Source organism: Amblyraja radiata, chromosome 1 (genome assembly GCF_010909765.2).
Source record: "Amblyraja radiata isolate CabotCenter1 chromosome 1, sAmbRad1.1.pri, whole genome shotgun sequence".
NCBI classification, from domain to species: Eukaryota; Metazoa; Chordata; class Chondrichthyes; order Rajiformes; family Rajidae; genus Amblyraja; species Amblyraja radiata.
The window spans coordinates 169,035,251-169,051,551 of NC_045956.1; the positions used below are offsets into that span (position 1 = coordinate 169,035,251).

Here is a 16,301-nt window from a genome sequence, read left to right on the forward strand (position 1 = left end):
CCCAGCAACAGACTGCTACGGTCAGGCAAACGCCTCCGCTGTCATGCTGTGAAAACAGAGAGGATGAGATGGAGTTTCTTCCCAGAGGCCATCAGGACTGTAAACTCTTATCTCACCGGGGACTAATTAAATGTACTAATTTACTGTTGTGTTGTGTCTTGTGAAAAACTCTTTTCTAACGTGTAAATACTGATTCTGTTCTATTCTGTTCTGTAGTTTTTGCACAATCCGCAGACATTGCCACTTTCATTTCACTGCACATCTTGTATGTGTATGTGACAAATAAAGTTAACTTGACTTGACTTGGCACTCTGCAGAAGACCTCCAGGGAATCCTGAATACCTTTGCCAAAGCATACAGAGCCATGGGCCTAGCCTTAAATATCAAGAAGACCCAGGTCCTACATCAACCTCCACCCAACCAGCCGTCTACCCAGCCCACTATAAAAGCGGACGACACCACTCTTGAAAACGTTGACCACTTCCCCTACCTTGGCAGCATTCTTTCCTCAAAAGCTGACATCGACTCTGAGGACAACCATCGCCTGAGTTGTGCCAGCGGAGCCTACGCCAGACTGAGGAAAAGAGTCTTTGAAGACCGAGACCGAAAGGCTCAAACAAAAGACCTGTTTGGAGACCTGTTGTCCTCTCCACCCTGTTGTATGGAGCCGAGTCATGGGCCACCAACAGCAGGCACCTGAGAGCCCTGGAACAATACCATCAAAGATCCTTACAAAACATTCTGAGGAGGACAAACGCTGGAAGGACAAACGCACCAACATCAGCGTTTTGGAGGAAGCCAACATGACCAGCATCACCACCACAATAATGCAGCACCAACTTCGATGGACTGGCCATGTCATCCGCATGTCCAACACACGACTCCCTAAACAAATCCTGTACTCTCAATTGAGGGAAGGTCGGTGAGCCCCCGGTGGGCCAAAGAAACGCTTCAAGGAAAACACCAAGAACAGTCTGAAGAAATTTCACATCACATCAAGCAACTAGGAGCACATTGCACTGGACAGGCGCTCCTGGAGGAAATCCGTGCAGGAAGGAGCTGCACGTCACGAAATGGAACTACGCCGTGTCGCAGAGACAAAGCGACAGCATTGTAAGGAGAGAGAGAAGGGGGCTCGACAACTACCAACCACCGCCAGTCTCCACTGCCCACGTTGCACCAAGGTGTGTGGATCGCGGATCGGCCTCTAGACATCTGCAGACCCACAAGGAGACGACCCTATGGGGAGGAGAGGACAGTCATACTCGTTTTGAGTGACCGCCGACGATGATGATGACAATCAAGTCAAACTCAAGTGCAATGGGTAGTAGATACAGTATAGAATAAAGGAGAAGATACAGAGTTCAGGATATAGTTGTCAGCATTGTAGCGCATCAGTTTCATGGACAATGTCTAATGTCCTCAATGCAGTAGAGGTGAATTGGACAGTGCCCTGTCAAATTGGATGTTTAGAAGAATGAGGGGGGACCTCATTGAAAGGTACAGAATAGTGAAAGGCTTGGTGAAAGTGAATGTGAAAGTGAAGTGAATAGTGAAAGTGGATGTGGAGAGGGTGTTTCCACTAGTGGGAGAGTCTAGGATTAGAGGCCACAGCCTCAGAATTAAAGGAATTCCTTTTAGGAAGAAGATGAGGAGGAATATATTTCGTCAGAGGGTGGTGAATCTGTGGAATTGTTTGCCACAGAAGGCTGTGGAGGCCAAGTCAGTGGATATATTTAAGGCAGAGATAGATAGATTCTCGATTAGTACAGGTACCTGAGGGTTATGGGGAGAAGGCAGGAGAATGTGATTAGGAGGGAGAGACAGATCAGCCATGATTGATGGGCCGAATGGCCTAATTCTACTACTATCACTTGTGATCTGATGTGGACAGGAGGATCCAGCCAGCGTTGGGTTGCACAGGCAGGGAGGCAGGGAGGGAGGGGGTTAACAGTGCTCCCTCTGTGTGTCGTCAGACGGACGCCGGCGGCGCGTCAGGCGGTGTCTGTGTCCGTGTCCCGGGCCGAATGCAGCAGCAGCAGCCGCCAGTGGCAGTGGCGATGGCAAGCAGGCTGCGGGTCAATCGCAACCTGCCCGCCGCTGTCACCCAGTGCTTCTCGGTGGTCGCCCTGTGCACGGCGGTGGCCGATCCCAACTGGTTCCAGGTCGTCCTGAACGGCACCTCCCCGCAGATCTACGGGGTGGCGTACGTGGTACGGCTGCAGGGAAACATCACGGCAGGTAACGGGGGCAGAGGGGAGGGGAGGGGGTCGGGCTGGGTGCAAGTTGAGGGCTGGTGCAAGGTGACATGACCCGCCCTTAACCTGCTGCTCTCTGCATCCAGGAAACGGGGCGTTGCTATTTCACACGTCCCTGTGCACTGGGTCCAACTCTCGTACTTGTAAACACCTGTAAACCAAATGAAACTCAACTCCTTCTGAAGCTCTCTCTCTTCAACCACCCACACACGCTGCCTCCGAAACAGAAAGCAAGATCTGCATAACGAAGATAGACACATCAAATAGAAACATAGAAATTAGGTGCAGGAGTAGGCCATTCGGCCCTTCGAGCCTGCACCGCCATTCAATATGATCTTGGCTGATCATCCAACTCAGTATCCCGTGCTGGGGTAACTCAGACTGAAGAAGGGTCTCGACCCGAAACATCACCCATTCCTTCTCTCCAGAGATGCTGCCTACTATCCCGCTGAGTTACTCCAGCATTTTGTGTCTACCTTCGATTTCGACCAGCATCTGCAGTTCTTTCCAACGCAAAATGTATAACTCCTGGTTCCATTGTAACACCGAGGACGTCAATGTTGTCAAGGCTGAGTTGAGAATTGCCGACTTAAGAAAAACTTGTTTTGTTTATATAATTCGCTGCAGGACATCCCAAGATGTTCTAAAGCGTGTTAACGCCAGTGAAAAGTGTTTTGAGGTACAACTCCTGTTTGGGGAGTGTGGCAATGAACTTTGTGTCGGACGTCAATAAACAACAAGGTAATTAATTAGTTCGTAAAGTTATAGATCCGAATTAGGCTATTCGGCCCATCAAGTCTACTCCGCTATTCAATCATGGCTGATCTCGCTTTCCCTCTCAACCCCATTCTCCTGCCTTCTCCCCACTTACTGACAACTTTACTAACCAATAATCTCCATCTTAAAAATACCCAATGACTTGGTCTGCGCAGTCGTCTGCGGCAAAGAATTCCACAGATTCACCACCCTCTGACGAAAAAGAAATTCCTCCTCATCTTCTTTCCAAAGGAAAAATTACGTGGTATCTGATCTGCTTGGATAATAGGCAAAACAAAACTTCACTGTACCTCGGTATACGTGAAAATAATAAATATAAACTTAAACCATAATTCTATTATCTCAGCGAACACAAGCACCCTCACTTGGTCTCCACGGTTTGAAAGAAGACCATGCCAGCCTAGCCCATAACTAAATCATTGTTCCCGGTTACATTCTCCCCAACACCACTCTCATATTCTTTCTGTATTGTGGTGACCAGGACTGTGCTTGTGATTCCCTCTCTATCCTAACTAGAACCATTCCATAATACAGAGGAGGACCCGACCACCTTAAACACACCCATGACATTGAGGACTCGCTGGCTTGTTTCATCCGATAAATGTCCGCACTTGGAACCTGACGTTGTTCATCCTCCTCAGATCAAGAGCCCAGAATGATTTATTGTCATATTTCCCGAAACGGAACAATGAAATTCCTACTTGCGGCAGCCCAACATAAATCTCTAGACAGATGGGAGAAAAGGGGAAAAAAGGGATTTGCTTTTAAAATATTTGGACTTCCATTAATTATTCACAAGTCATGATGCTCCCTTGTGACTTCTCTGTGTCACATGCAACCATTAAATATAACAGTCACTTGTGGAGCAAAACAAGGACTCTTCAGAATTCTGAAACAGATGGAATGTAATCTGATTTTGTGGATATAAAACTCGTGTAAGCATGCGCTACTTTATGGCTGTTAAAAAACTAATTTAATAATTGTAAAATGTTATTGACGTTACTGGAAAAATGTAGCTGGGCCTTGTGGTATGTCTTTGCGTCTTAGTAATCAGCCTAGTCTTGGAGACCTACCAAAATCACTTCCTTTTTTCAATAGGTCGCCAAATCGTTAGCTCATCCTTCCTAGCTCTTGGTTGTTAGCCTTACAGGCCATTGCTCTACAAATACTAATCCAGATATCTTTTAAATGTTTCGGGATACAGAGTGAGAACAGGTCATTCGGCCCACCGAGTCCTTGTCGAACGATGATCACCCATACACTAGTCCTTTCCTACACACTAGGGACAGAAGCAATTAACCTACAAACCCACATGTTTTTGGAATGTGGGAGGAATACGGAGCACCTGAAGGAAACCCACGCAGTCAAAAGGTACAAACTCCGTACAGAGAGACCCATAGTCAAAATCGAACCTAGGCCTCTTGTGATGTAAGGCAGCAACTCTACTGTTGTGCCATCGTGCTGCTCCTCTGATGAGGGTTTCTGCTTCCAATACCCTGATAGGGCAGTAGGCAGTATTACATCTTAATTCAAGAACATCTTCACCATTGTCTTTATAAATAAGCACCTTATCTTATAGCAATAAGTGCACCAAATTGGCTTTCAGATCTTCCTGGAGGAAGCTTGTGTGGAGTCATCTGTTGTTATGCTTCATAGAATGATTTACATGGATGGCAGTACAAATTAATGCAGAAGGCACAAACAATCTCCCAAGTGTGCTAGTGGACAGAGGACCTAGGGTGACTGAGCAACTGAAGGAAATTCACATTAGTCAGGAAATGGCGTTGAGTAGACTGATGGGACTGAAGGCTGATAAATCCCCTGATGATCTGCATCCTTGCATACTCAAGGAGGTGGCTCTAGAAATTGTGGATGCATTGGTGATCATTTTCCAATGTTCTATAGTTTCTGGATTGTAAGGTAGCTAATGTTATCCCACTTTTTAAGAAAGGAGGGAGACAGAAAACTGGGAATTATAGCCTGACATTGGTGGTGGGGAAGATGCTGGAGTCGATTATCAAAGATGGAATTGCGGCGCATTTGGATAGCAGTAACAGGATCGGTCCAAGTCAGCATGGATTTATGAAGGGGAAATCATGCTTGACAAATCTTCTGGATTTTTTGAGGAAGTAATAGGTAAAATGGACAAGGGAGAGCCAGTGGATGTAGTGTACCTGGACTTTCAGAAAGCATTTGATAAGATCCCACACAAGAGATTAGTGGGCAAAATTAGAGCACATGGTATTAGGGGTAGGGTATTGACATAGATAGAAAATTGGTTGGCAGACAGGAAACAAAGAGTAGGGATTAACGGGTCCCTTTCAGAATGGCAGGCAGTGACTAGTGGGGTGCTGCAAGGCTCGGTGCTTGGACCGCAGCTATTTACAATATATATTAATGATTTAGATGAAGGAATTAAAAGTAACATTAGCAAATTTGCAGATGACACAAAGCTGTGTGGCAATGTGAACTGTAAAGAGGATGCTATGAGGATGCAGAGTGACTTGGACAGGTTGGATGAGTTGGCAGATGCATGGCAGATGCAGTTTAATGTGGATAAATGTGGGGTTAGAAGCAAGAACGGGAAGGCAGATTATTATCTGAATGGTGTCAAGTTGGGAAAAGAGGAAGTACAACGAGACCTGGGTGTCCTTGTACATCAGTCACTGAAAGGCAGTGAAGAAAGCAAATGGCATGTTGGCCTTCATAACTAGAAGAGTTGAGTATAGGAGCAAAGAGGTCGTCCTGGTGAGACCACAACTGGAGTATTGTGTGCAGTTTTAATCTCCTAATTTGAAGAACGACATTCTTGCTGTTGAGGGAGTGCAGCGTAGGATCATGAGGTCAACTCCTGGGACGGCGGAACTGTCATATGATGAAAGAATGGAGCGACTGGGCTTTATTCACTGGAATTTAAAAGGATGAGAGGGTATCTTATAGAAACATAAAATTATTAAGGGATTGAACTTGTTTGATGCAGGAGACATGTTCCCAATGTTGGGGGGGGGGGGGGGGGGTCCAGAACCTGGGGCCAGAGTTTAAGAATAAGGGGTAGGTCATTTAGAACTGATGAGGAAAAACCTTTTCACACAGTTGTGAATTTGTGGAATTCTCTGCCTCAGAAGGCCGATTCACTGGATGCATTTAAAAGAGAGTTAAATGGAGCTCTTCGGGCTAGCGGAATCAAGGGGTATGGGGAAAATGCGGGAACAGGGTACTGATTGTGGATGATCAGCCATGATCACATTGAATGGCGGTGCTGGCTCGAAGGGCCGAATGGCCTACTCCTGCACCTATTGTCTATCTATGTATCTATGTAAGATGTAACCCAGGATGGTGGTTGAGTCAGATACAATCGTGGCATTGAAGAAGCTTTAATATAGGCAGGCAATGGAGGGATATGAATTACATGCAGAAGAGATTTGACTAATTTGGCATCATGTTTGGTGTGGTCATTGTGGGCTGAAGAGCTTGTTCCAGTTCCTGTGCTGTTCTTTGTTCTATCTTCTCCCTTTGTCTTATTAGCCACTGCTTTGATTTTGAATCTCACTAAAGTTAGCAACTTTTCCCACCCTGAGAACAGCAGTCATTTAGAGTCAAAAGCTACAATTCTGATTCATTTTGCTAATGAAGAGCCCATTTTGCTCTTGTTCTGGGCTTGGAGGGTTTAGAGGGTTCTTGTTTAGTTTCAGAGGGATATGGTGGGACTAGTGTAGATGGGGCATGTTGCTTGCCGTTGGCTGAAGGGCCTGTTTCTATGCTGTATGACTCTAGGACTATGTTGGGAGGCCAGTTGGAGGGTTGCAGTGGGATTGTGGCTTACTGGCGGAGTGTTTCTTGGGCAGTTGATACCTTGCAACTTTGTGTCGTAGAGAATTGGTTGGTTGCTGTAAGGCCACCACGCGGTCGGTCTCACCAATTATTCTATTGCATGGCTTCAGTCACAGTCTCTCTGCTGCTCTCTCGGGCAGTGGGGATGGGGAATAAATGTGTGCTGCCCACATCCTGAGAACAAACGAAAATAATATCAGATAAGTTTGGACCACACGCCCTAAAAAGTAACCGGAAGTGAATGCCTCATAAAACCAGTGTGGTATGAAGATTCAGAACCATTCAGTATGAATCAGTCTGAAGAAGGGTCCCACCCTGAAATGTCACCCATCCATGTTTTTCAGACATGCTGCCTGACCTGTTGAGTTACTCCAGTGCTTTGTGTCCTTCTGGTATTAAGATTTCACATTTTACAGAAATGAAGGAAAGCTGGGCCCAGAACAAGATTTAGCTGCTTAGGGTGGCACGGTGGCGTAGTGGTAGAGCGGCAGAAACCCGGGTTTAATCCTGACTACGGGTGCTGTCTCTATGTTCTACCTGTGAACGCGTGGGTTTTCTCTGGGTTCTCTAGTTTCCTCCCACACTCCAAAGACGTACAGGTTTGTAGGTTACTTGGCTGTGGTAAGTTGTAAAATTGTCCATAGTGTGTAGGATAGTGCTGATGTATGGGTGATTGCTGGTGGGCCGAAGGGCCTGATTCCACGTCTAAAGTAACAAGAAAATCATCCAGGCTTCCCAAGCCTGACGGTTATCCATTCCGAAGAGACGTGCTTGAGTAACTCAGCGGGACAAACAGCATCTCTGGATAGTAGGAATGGGTGAAGTTTTGAGTTGAGGCCCTTCTTCAAACCTTTATCCATTCCTTTGTGTTTGAAGCCAGTTCATAAGGTCATAATGGATAGGTAGAATTAGGCCAGTCGGCCCATCAAGTCTACTTCGCCATTCAATCATGGCTGATCTATCTCTCCTTCCTAAACGCATTCTCCTGCCTTCTCCCCATAACCTCTGGCACCCGTACAAATCAAGAATCTATCTATCTCTGCATTAAAAATATCCACTGACTTGGCCTCCAAAGCCTCCTGTGGCAAAGAACTCCACATATTCACCACCCTCTGACTTTCCTCATCTCCTTCCTAAAAGAACGCCCTTTCATTCTGAGGCTATGACCTCTAGTCCTAGACTCTCCCACGAGTGGAAACATCCTCTCCACATATACTCTATCCAAGACTTTCACTATTCTGTATGTTTCAATGAGGTCGCCCCTCATTCTTCTAAACTCCAGGGAGTACACAATGTACTTAGTTTACAATGGTGGAGTGAAGGAAAGGATCTAATCTGTGTCTAAACTGTGCAAAAGGGGCAGCAATGTGACTTATTCAGCATTGATGGCTTGACCCAAAGATTCTGTTGTAATTCATGAACCAAGCCACCTCGGTTTATGCCAGCGAAACTACTTACTTCAGAAGTCTGACACCAGGGTTGAATGTTACAGTAATTGAGAATGGAAAAATCTACCAGCTGGATTTCTGAGCACAACAAGAGGAAACTGAAACTGCAGTTTTGTTTCCTGAATGATATTATGAAATATTTCAAAGCCATTGTGCTATACTTGCCAAGAAACCTCTTTATTGAAAATGAACGATGTGAGATACCGCAGGCAGGTGGGACTAGTGTAGATGGGACGTTGGTCAGTGTGGGCACGTTGGGCTGAAGGGCCTGTTTCCATGCTGTAAGATTGTGACTCAATGACTCTGTTGATTTTGTCCGTAGGTTTGGAAAAGTCACTTGATATACCACAGTATTGTAGGTACATAAGACTAACGAGATTGCACAATTACTTTAAGTGGAGCGAGGGGAGAGAGGACACTGGTTCTGCCAAACTAACGTGAACCCTTGTTGGACTTTAGAATCGAATAACATTATAGGAAGCCGTTCATATGTAGGGATGTCTATAAGTGTAGTGTTCGTAAACCGGGGACAACCTGTAATGAGGTTTACAGGACACACCACCGCTTGACGGGTTGAGTGGACTTCCACAACACGCAGTGCTTGGCACCATTCAGACATAAACTGGAGATGTGAGCGAATGCAGGTCCTCTTCGTTTAGATCATTATTGTGACATGTACCGAGACACAGTGAAAAGCTTTTATTGCGTGCTATCCAGTCAAAGGAAATACTATACATGAATACAATCAGGCCATCCACAGTGCACAGATACAGATAAAGATAAAGGGTTGAACATTTTATTGCAAAGATTTGAAGTCCAATAATATCTAATTAAAGACCTTTGACCTGAAATGTGAATTATTTTGTTAATTTCCACGTCTGCTGTTTTGTCAGCTGTGTTTCCTGCTCTTGCTATTTTTATTTCAGATTACCAGCATCTGTAGGGGGGAAAAATGATTTTCTTAAATTAATTAATGACCTCATCTGGCAAGCAGCTGTAATTGATGACAATGATATCACAATTGATTTTAAACTCAAATTGAGAGAATGGGTGGGAGGAAAGTATTTCAAACTTAAATCAAGAACAATAATTTAGGAAGGATATGAGGAGAAATTTCTTCAGTCATAGTCTGGTAAATCTGTTGAATTCATTGCCACAAACGGCTGTGGAGGCCAAGTCAATGGATATTTTTAAGGCGGGGACTGACAGATTCTTGATTAGTATGGGTGTCAGGGGAGAAGGCAGGAGAATGGGGTTGATAGGAAAAGATAGATCAGCTTCATTGAATGGTGGAGTGGACCTGATAGGCCGAATGGCCTAATTCTGCTATAATTTATGATGAGGGCACGAAAGCAGAGGTGGATTGAGTGAACTGGATAGTTATTTTTAAGGATAAACCAAAAATGCTGGAGTAACTCAACGGGACAGGCAGCATCTCTGGAGAAAAGGAATGGATGACGTTTCGGGTCAAGACTGTGTTCAGACTGAAAGTCAGGGGAGAGGGCGACATACGGATATGGAGGGGTAAGGTGAGAAAACACAGTTATTTTTTAAGGATAAGACAGTCAAGACATTTTGTAACCAGAGAGCAGTGCTGAACTACTATCTAGCTCATTGATAGCTAGCTTCTTTCAGCTTCGGACGGTAGCTAAAATAAAACAATTCCTCCACTTTATTGACCTCGAAAAGATCACCCACACATTTATCTCCTCCCGCCTAGATTACTGCAACTCTCTATACACTGGCATCAGCCAATCTTCCCTGTCCCGCCTGCCACTGGTCCAAAACGCCGCAGCGAGACTCCTGACGGGCACCCGAAAAAGGGACCACATCACCCCGATCCTGGCCTCTCTCCACTGGCTCCCTGTGCGGTTCCGTATACATTTCAAGACCCTCCTCTATGTCTACAAAACCCTCAATGGGCTTGCCCCCTCCTACATTAAAAGTCTTCTCACCCACCACTCCACCTCCAGGTCCCTCAGATCGGCCGGCTTGGGGCTGCTGACTATCCCGCAGTCTAGGCATAAGCTTAGGGGCGACTGCGCCTTTGCGGTTGCAGCTCCTAGACTGTGGAACAGCATCCCCCTTCCCATCAGAACTGCCCCCTCCATCGACTCCTTTAAGTCAAGACTAAAAACGTATCTATACTCCCAAGCCTTTCCTGACGTCCACTGGCGAGGGCTATATGTATGTAGTTTGTTTGTTTATACTATTCTTATAACAAATGTAAAGCACTTTGGCCAATGAGAGTTGTTTTTTAAATGTGCTATATAAATAAATGTGACAACTTGACTTGATTGATGACTGTCGGACTATCCTTGATCAGACTTTGCTGGCTTTACCTTGCACTAAACATTATTCCCTTATGCATCTATACACTGTAAATCGCTCGATTGTACTAATCATGCATTGTCTTTCCACTGACTGGATAGCACGGAACAAAAGCTGTTCATTGTACCTTGGTACACGTGACAATAAACTAAACTGAACTAAGGGCATCTTTCGAAATGCAGAATGCAAATTCCAAGGGGTGGACCCACTATCTGTAATTCACAAAATAAGTTAAAGATAGTATCATTAGTCTTACAGAAAATGCACAAAGAATTGCGGAAAGAAAGTGGTGGGATATAAAAAGAGCGAAGAATGACTAAAAGATGAATGAGGAAGGAAGCATTGGAGTGGAAAGCAAAGCTGGCCAGAAATGTACAAAGTGCTAATTGTAGTTTCTCTGCAGATATTTAAAAGAAACATTAAATTGGCTGATCAATAGATAGTGAGTTGGGAAATTAATAATAGCAACAAGATCATACGAAGTCACTCATTTAGGACAGAAATGAAGCAAAGGTTGTTTCCTTAGACTGTTGTGACTCTGGAACTTTTCTTTCCGTAAAGAACATTTTGAAAGTAGGCAGCAATTGCTGGAAGGCTTTCAAAATGCATTAGAATTGTCTAATCGATTGTGTCTGTCCTAGAAACATAGAAACATAGCAATTAGGTGCAGGAGTAGGCCATTCGGCCCTTCGAGCCTGCACCGCCATTCAATATGATCATGGCTGATCATCCAACTCAGTATCCCGTACCTGCCTTCTCTCCATACCCTCTGATCCCCTTAGCCACAAGGGCCACATCTAACTCCCTCTTAAATATAGCCAATGAACTGGCCTCGACTACCCTCTGTGGCAGAGAGTTCCAGAGATTCACCACTCTCTGTGTGAAAAAAGTTCTTCTCATCTCGGTTTTAAAGGATTTCCCCCTTATCCTTAAGCTGTGACCCCTTGTCCTGGACTTCCCCAACATCGGGAGCAATCTTCCTGCTAGATTGCTATAGCCTGTCCAACCCCTTAAGAATTTTGTAAGTTTCTATAAGATCCCCTCTCAATCTCCTAAATTCTAGAGAGTATAAACCAAGTCTATCCAGTCTTTCTTCATAAGACAGTCCTGACATCCCAGGAATCAGCCTGGTGAACCTTCTCTGCACTCCCTCTATGGCAATAATGTCCTTCCTCAGATTTGGAGACCAAAACTGTACGCAATACTCCAGGTGTGGTCTCACCAAGACCCTGTACAACTGCAGTAGAACCTCCCTGCTCCTATACTCAAATCCTTTTGCTATGAAAGCTAACATACCATTCGCTTTCTTCACTGCCTGCTGCACCTGCATGCCTACTTTCAATGACTGGTGTACCATGACACCCAGGTCTCGCTGCACCTCACCTTCCTTCCACAGCCTTCCATAGACAGTGATGTTTACCGAGACAGGATGATGATGACATCCTAAAGGGAATTGTAATTCCCTGGAATTTACAAGGATGAGGGGGTGACCTTATAGAAAACATATAAAATTCTTAAGGGATTAGACAGGCCAGATGCAGGAAAAATGTTCCCGATGTTGGGGGAGTCCAGAACCTGGGGTCACTGATGAGGAAAAACGTTTTCACCCAGAGAGTTGTGAATCTGTGGAATTCTCTGCCACAGAAGGCAGTGGAGGCCAATTCATTGGATGTTCTCAAGAAAAGAGTTAAATAAAGCTCTTGGGGCTAACAGAATCAAGGGATATGGGGAGAAAGCAGAACGGGGTACTGATTTTGGAAGATCAGCCATGATCATATTGAATGGCGGTTCTGGCTCGAGTTAACCCCAAGAGAGGTCTCATTAAGGTTCTTCTGTTCATTGCAGATGGCCCTTGTCGAATGAAACACAATCTCATTCAGTAAATCAATCATTCCTTTCTGCAGCAGGGCAGGGAGTTCCCACTCACCCATTGCAAAGTTGTGTATCGGGACTTGAATATTCCACTGCTTTGAACTTTTAGAGATACAGTGTGGAAACCACCTGTTTGGCCCACCTAGTTCATGCTAACTGACCATCACCCCATACACCAGCACTATCTTACACACTAGGAACAATTTACAGAAGATACAGAAGCTGCACATCTTTGGAATGTGGGAGGTAAACGTAGAAACCCACACGGTCACAGGAAGAACATACAAACTCCGTACAGATAGCACCCATAGTCAGGATCATAGATACATAAATACATAGACAATAGGTGCAGGAGTAGGCCTTTCGGCCCTTTGAGCCAGCACTGCCATTCAATGTGATCATGGCTGATCATCCACAATCAGTACCCCGTTCTTGCCTCTCCCCATACATCTGAAGAAGGACCTCGACCCAAAACATCACCCATTCCTTCTCACCAGAGATGCTGCCTGACCCGCTGAGTTACTCCAGCATTTTGTGTCTACCTTCGATTTAAACCAGCATCTGCAGTTCTTTACTGCACATTCTCCCCATACCCCTTAATTCCGCTAGCCCTAACTATCTAGCTCTCTTTTGAATGCATCCAGTGAATCGACCTCCACTGCCTTCTGAGGCAGAGAATTCCACAAATTCACAACTCTCTGTGAAAATGTTTTCCCTCATCTCAGTTCTAAATGGCCTACCCCTTATTCTTAAACTGTGGCCTCTGGTTCTGGGCTTCCCCAACATTGGGAACATGTTTCTTGCATCTAGCATGTCCAATCTATATATTTATCTATATTACTAAAAGTCTGATCTTGACCACTTCCTGTTGTTCTGTATATTGATTGTAGAAAAAACGTTGCCACTTACGGCTGTGATTTTTGGCCATCTTACTCACAGTTCCCCTCCGCTGCGCAGGACAAGAGGATTTTTCCCATCAATGAAAAATAAAAGAGTTATTAGTGTTTAAAAAATGTTGAGATTCTCCCTCCTGAAGGCCACGCCCCTTCCGGACAGATCAGCGTGTCCATATACCATTATATAAATATATACACACATGAATAAATAAACAGATAAAGTGCAAATAAACAGATAATGGGCTATAAATTTTCAGAGTTTTGTCCGAGCCCAGTTTAATAGCCTGATGGCTGTGGGGAAGTAGCTATTCCTGAACCTGGCCGTTGCAGTCTTCATGCTCCTGTACCTTCTACCTTAAGGTAGCGGGGAGATGAGTGTGTGGCCAGGATGGTGTGGGTCCTTGATGATGCTGCCAGCCTTTTTGAGGCACGACTGCAATAAATCCCCTCGATGGAAGGAAGGTCAGAGCCAATGATGGACTGGGCAGTGTTTACTACTTTTTGTAGTCTTTTCCGCTCTAGGGCGCTCAAGTTGCCGAACCAAGCCACGATGCAACCGGTCAGCATGCTCTCTACTGTGCACCTGTAGAAGTTAGAGAGAGTCCTCCTTGACATACCGACTCTCCGTAATCTTCTCAGGAAGTAGAGGCGCTGATGTGCTTTCTTAATTATTGCACCAATATTCTCGGACCAGGAAAGATCTTTAGATATAAGCACGCCCAGGAATTTGAAGTTCTTGACCCTTTCCACCATCGACCCGTTGATATAAACGGGACTGTGGGTCCCCATCCTACCCCTTCCAAAGTCCACAATCAGTTTCTTGGTTTTGCTGATGTTGAGAGCCAGGTTATTGTGCTGGCACCATATGGTCAGTCGCTCGATCTCTCTTTTATACTCTGACTCGTCCCCATCAGTGATACGTCCCACAACAGTGGTGTTGTCAGTGAACTTGATGACGCAGTCATGAGTATAGAGTGAGTGCAGGCAGCCTTGAGGTGCTCCCGTACTGATTGTTATCGAGGCTGACACATTTCCACCAATATGAACAGACTGTGGTCTGTGAATGAGGAAGTCGAGGATCCAATTGCAGAGGGATGCGCAGAGACCAAGTTCTGCGAGATTGGTAACCAGCTTGGAGGGGATGATTGTATTAAATGCCGAGCTATAATCAATGAATAACTGCCTGACATATGAGTTTTTGTTGTCCAAGTGGTACATAGCGGAGTGGAGAGCCAGTGAGATCGCATCCACCGTTGACCTGTTGTGGCGGTAATTGAACTGCAGTGGGTCCAGGTTTTTGTCGAGGTAGGAGTTGATTTGCGCCAAGATCAACCTCTCAAAGCACTTCATCACCACCGACGTTAGTGGCACTGGTCGATAGTCATTGAGGCACGTCACCTTGCTCATCTTGGGCACCGGTATAATTGATGCCCTTTTAAAGCCGGTGGGAACCCCAGACCTCAGAAGTGAGAGATTGAAAATGTCCATAAAAACTCCAGCCAGTTGGTCCGCACAGGTTTTTAGAACATGACTGGGTATACCAGGTGCTTTTCGAGTGTTCACCCCACTGAAGGATTCTCTGTGACTGTGACTGAAATACCATCACAATGAAAGTTGCCTTGCCTAATTAAAGTTGCCTTGCCTAAGTAAAGTTGCCTTGCCTAATTAAAGTTGCCTTATCTTACCTTCTATATAATTACAAGTCTAATCTTGACCACTTCCTGTTTGTGCTTTATATTGATTTTAGAAAAAACGCTGCCACGTACGGCTGTGATTATTGGCCATCTTACTCAGAGTCCCCCTCCGCTCATCAGGTGCCGAGGATTTTTCCCATCGATGAAAAATAAATGAGTTATTAGTGTTTAAAAAATGTTGAGATTCTCTCTCCTGTCACTCACGCCATGAAGGCCACACCCCTTCTGGTGGGAGGGGGGTAGGGGCTATAAAACCCAGAAGTGTGGGCGTGGCTCAGCCTCTGCAAGATGGAGGCGGGAGAGGTCACGACTCGCTGTCTTTAGTGGCCTTGCATCCTGCTTGAAATGTTATGAAACTACTTGAATTTGGTGGCCTTGCACCCTGCTTGAAGTGGGGAATTTCAAGGAATTGCCGTGAGTCAACTGCCAGTCCACCAGCCGTGAGTGAGTGAGCTGCCAGCACAACAGGCTTGAGTGACTGACCCGCCAGCCCAAGAATCCATTCGGCCCACAATGTCCATACTAGCCACTTAGTCCAACTTAGTCTAGTACATAACTAAAACTGTAATCTTGTGCTCCTTCGGTTTGCGCTGTTTTTCTAATTGTGCAAGAACGGTACGCGAGAGAGCTGCGAGAAATCCTCGATGGGAAAAATTCTCGGCACCTGATGAGCGGAGGGGGACTCTGAGTAAGATGGCCAAAAATCACAGCCGTACGTGGCAGCATTGTTTCTAAAATCAATGTTGCACTGTTCTCCTGAGCTGCGAGTGCAACAAGTTTCGTCCCGATTGGTGGTATATTGTAAAAGTTAGCGAGGTTTAAAAACCGTGCGTGCGCAGATCGATGTCCTCTCCTGCCAGTCAGCGCCGCGCCAATTGGTCTCTCCTCTCACTCCCTGGGACGGTCCGCCCCTTCCAGCGCCATCGCGTCTTTACTGGAGTTGAGGGTAGCCGGCGGAGCTCTCCAACTGGACACAATTTTCAGAGGGACAGGAAGCGGTCCGGAGTCGGAAATGTCGCCAAACAGAAAGCGGAGAGTGATCCCGGCAAAGGAGAGCATCCAGCGCCCGCTGTGAATCCCAAACGCACCACCATCGCAATGCCCCACAGCTCCAGCCCCTTTCCCTCTGGTCCCCCTCATTGTCTCCTGCCCCCTCTCCTCCGTGATACCCCCCTCTTCCCCATGGCTCTTTCC

General features: G+C 45.7%; 1 protein-coding gene across 1 annotated transcript in view; it reads left to right on the forward strand.

Annotated features, from left to right (window-relative positions):
• The first annotated feature begins 1,983 nt into the window (after positions 1–1,983).
• Positions 1,984–16,301, forward strand: part of LOC116981931 (transmembrane protein 127-like) — a 34,091-nt gene continuing 19,773 nt past the window's right edge. The window contains exon 1 of the mRNA XM_033035157.1: positions 1,984–2,241. Within this exon, the coding sequence (XP_032891048.1) occupies positions 2,028–2,241 (214 nt within the window). The 5' untranslated portion in view covers positions 1,984–2,027. The remainder of the gene's footprint in view (positions 2,242–16,301) is intronic.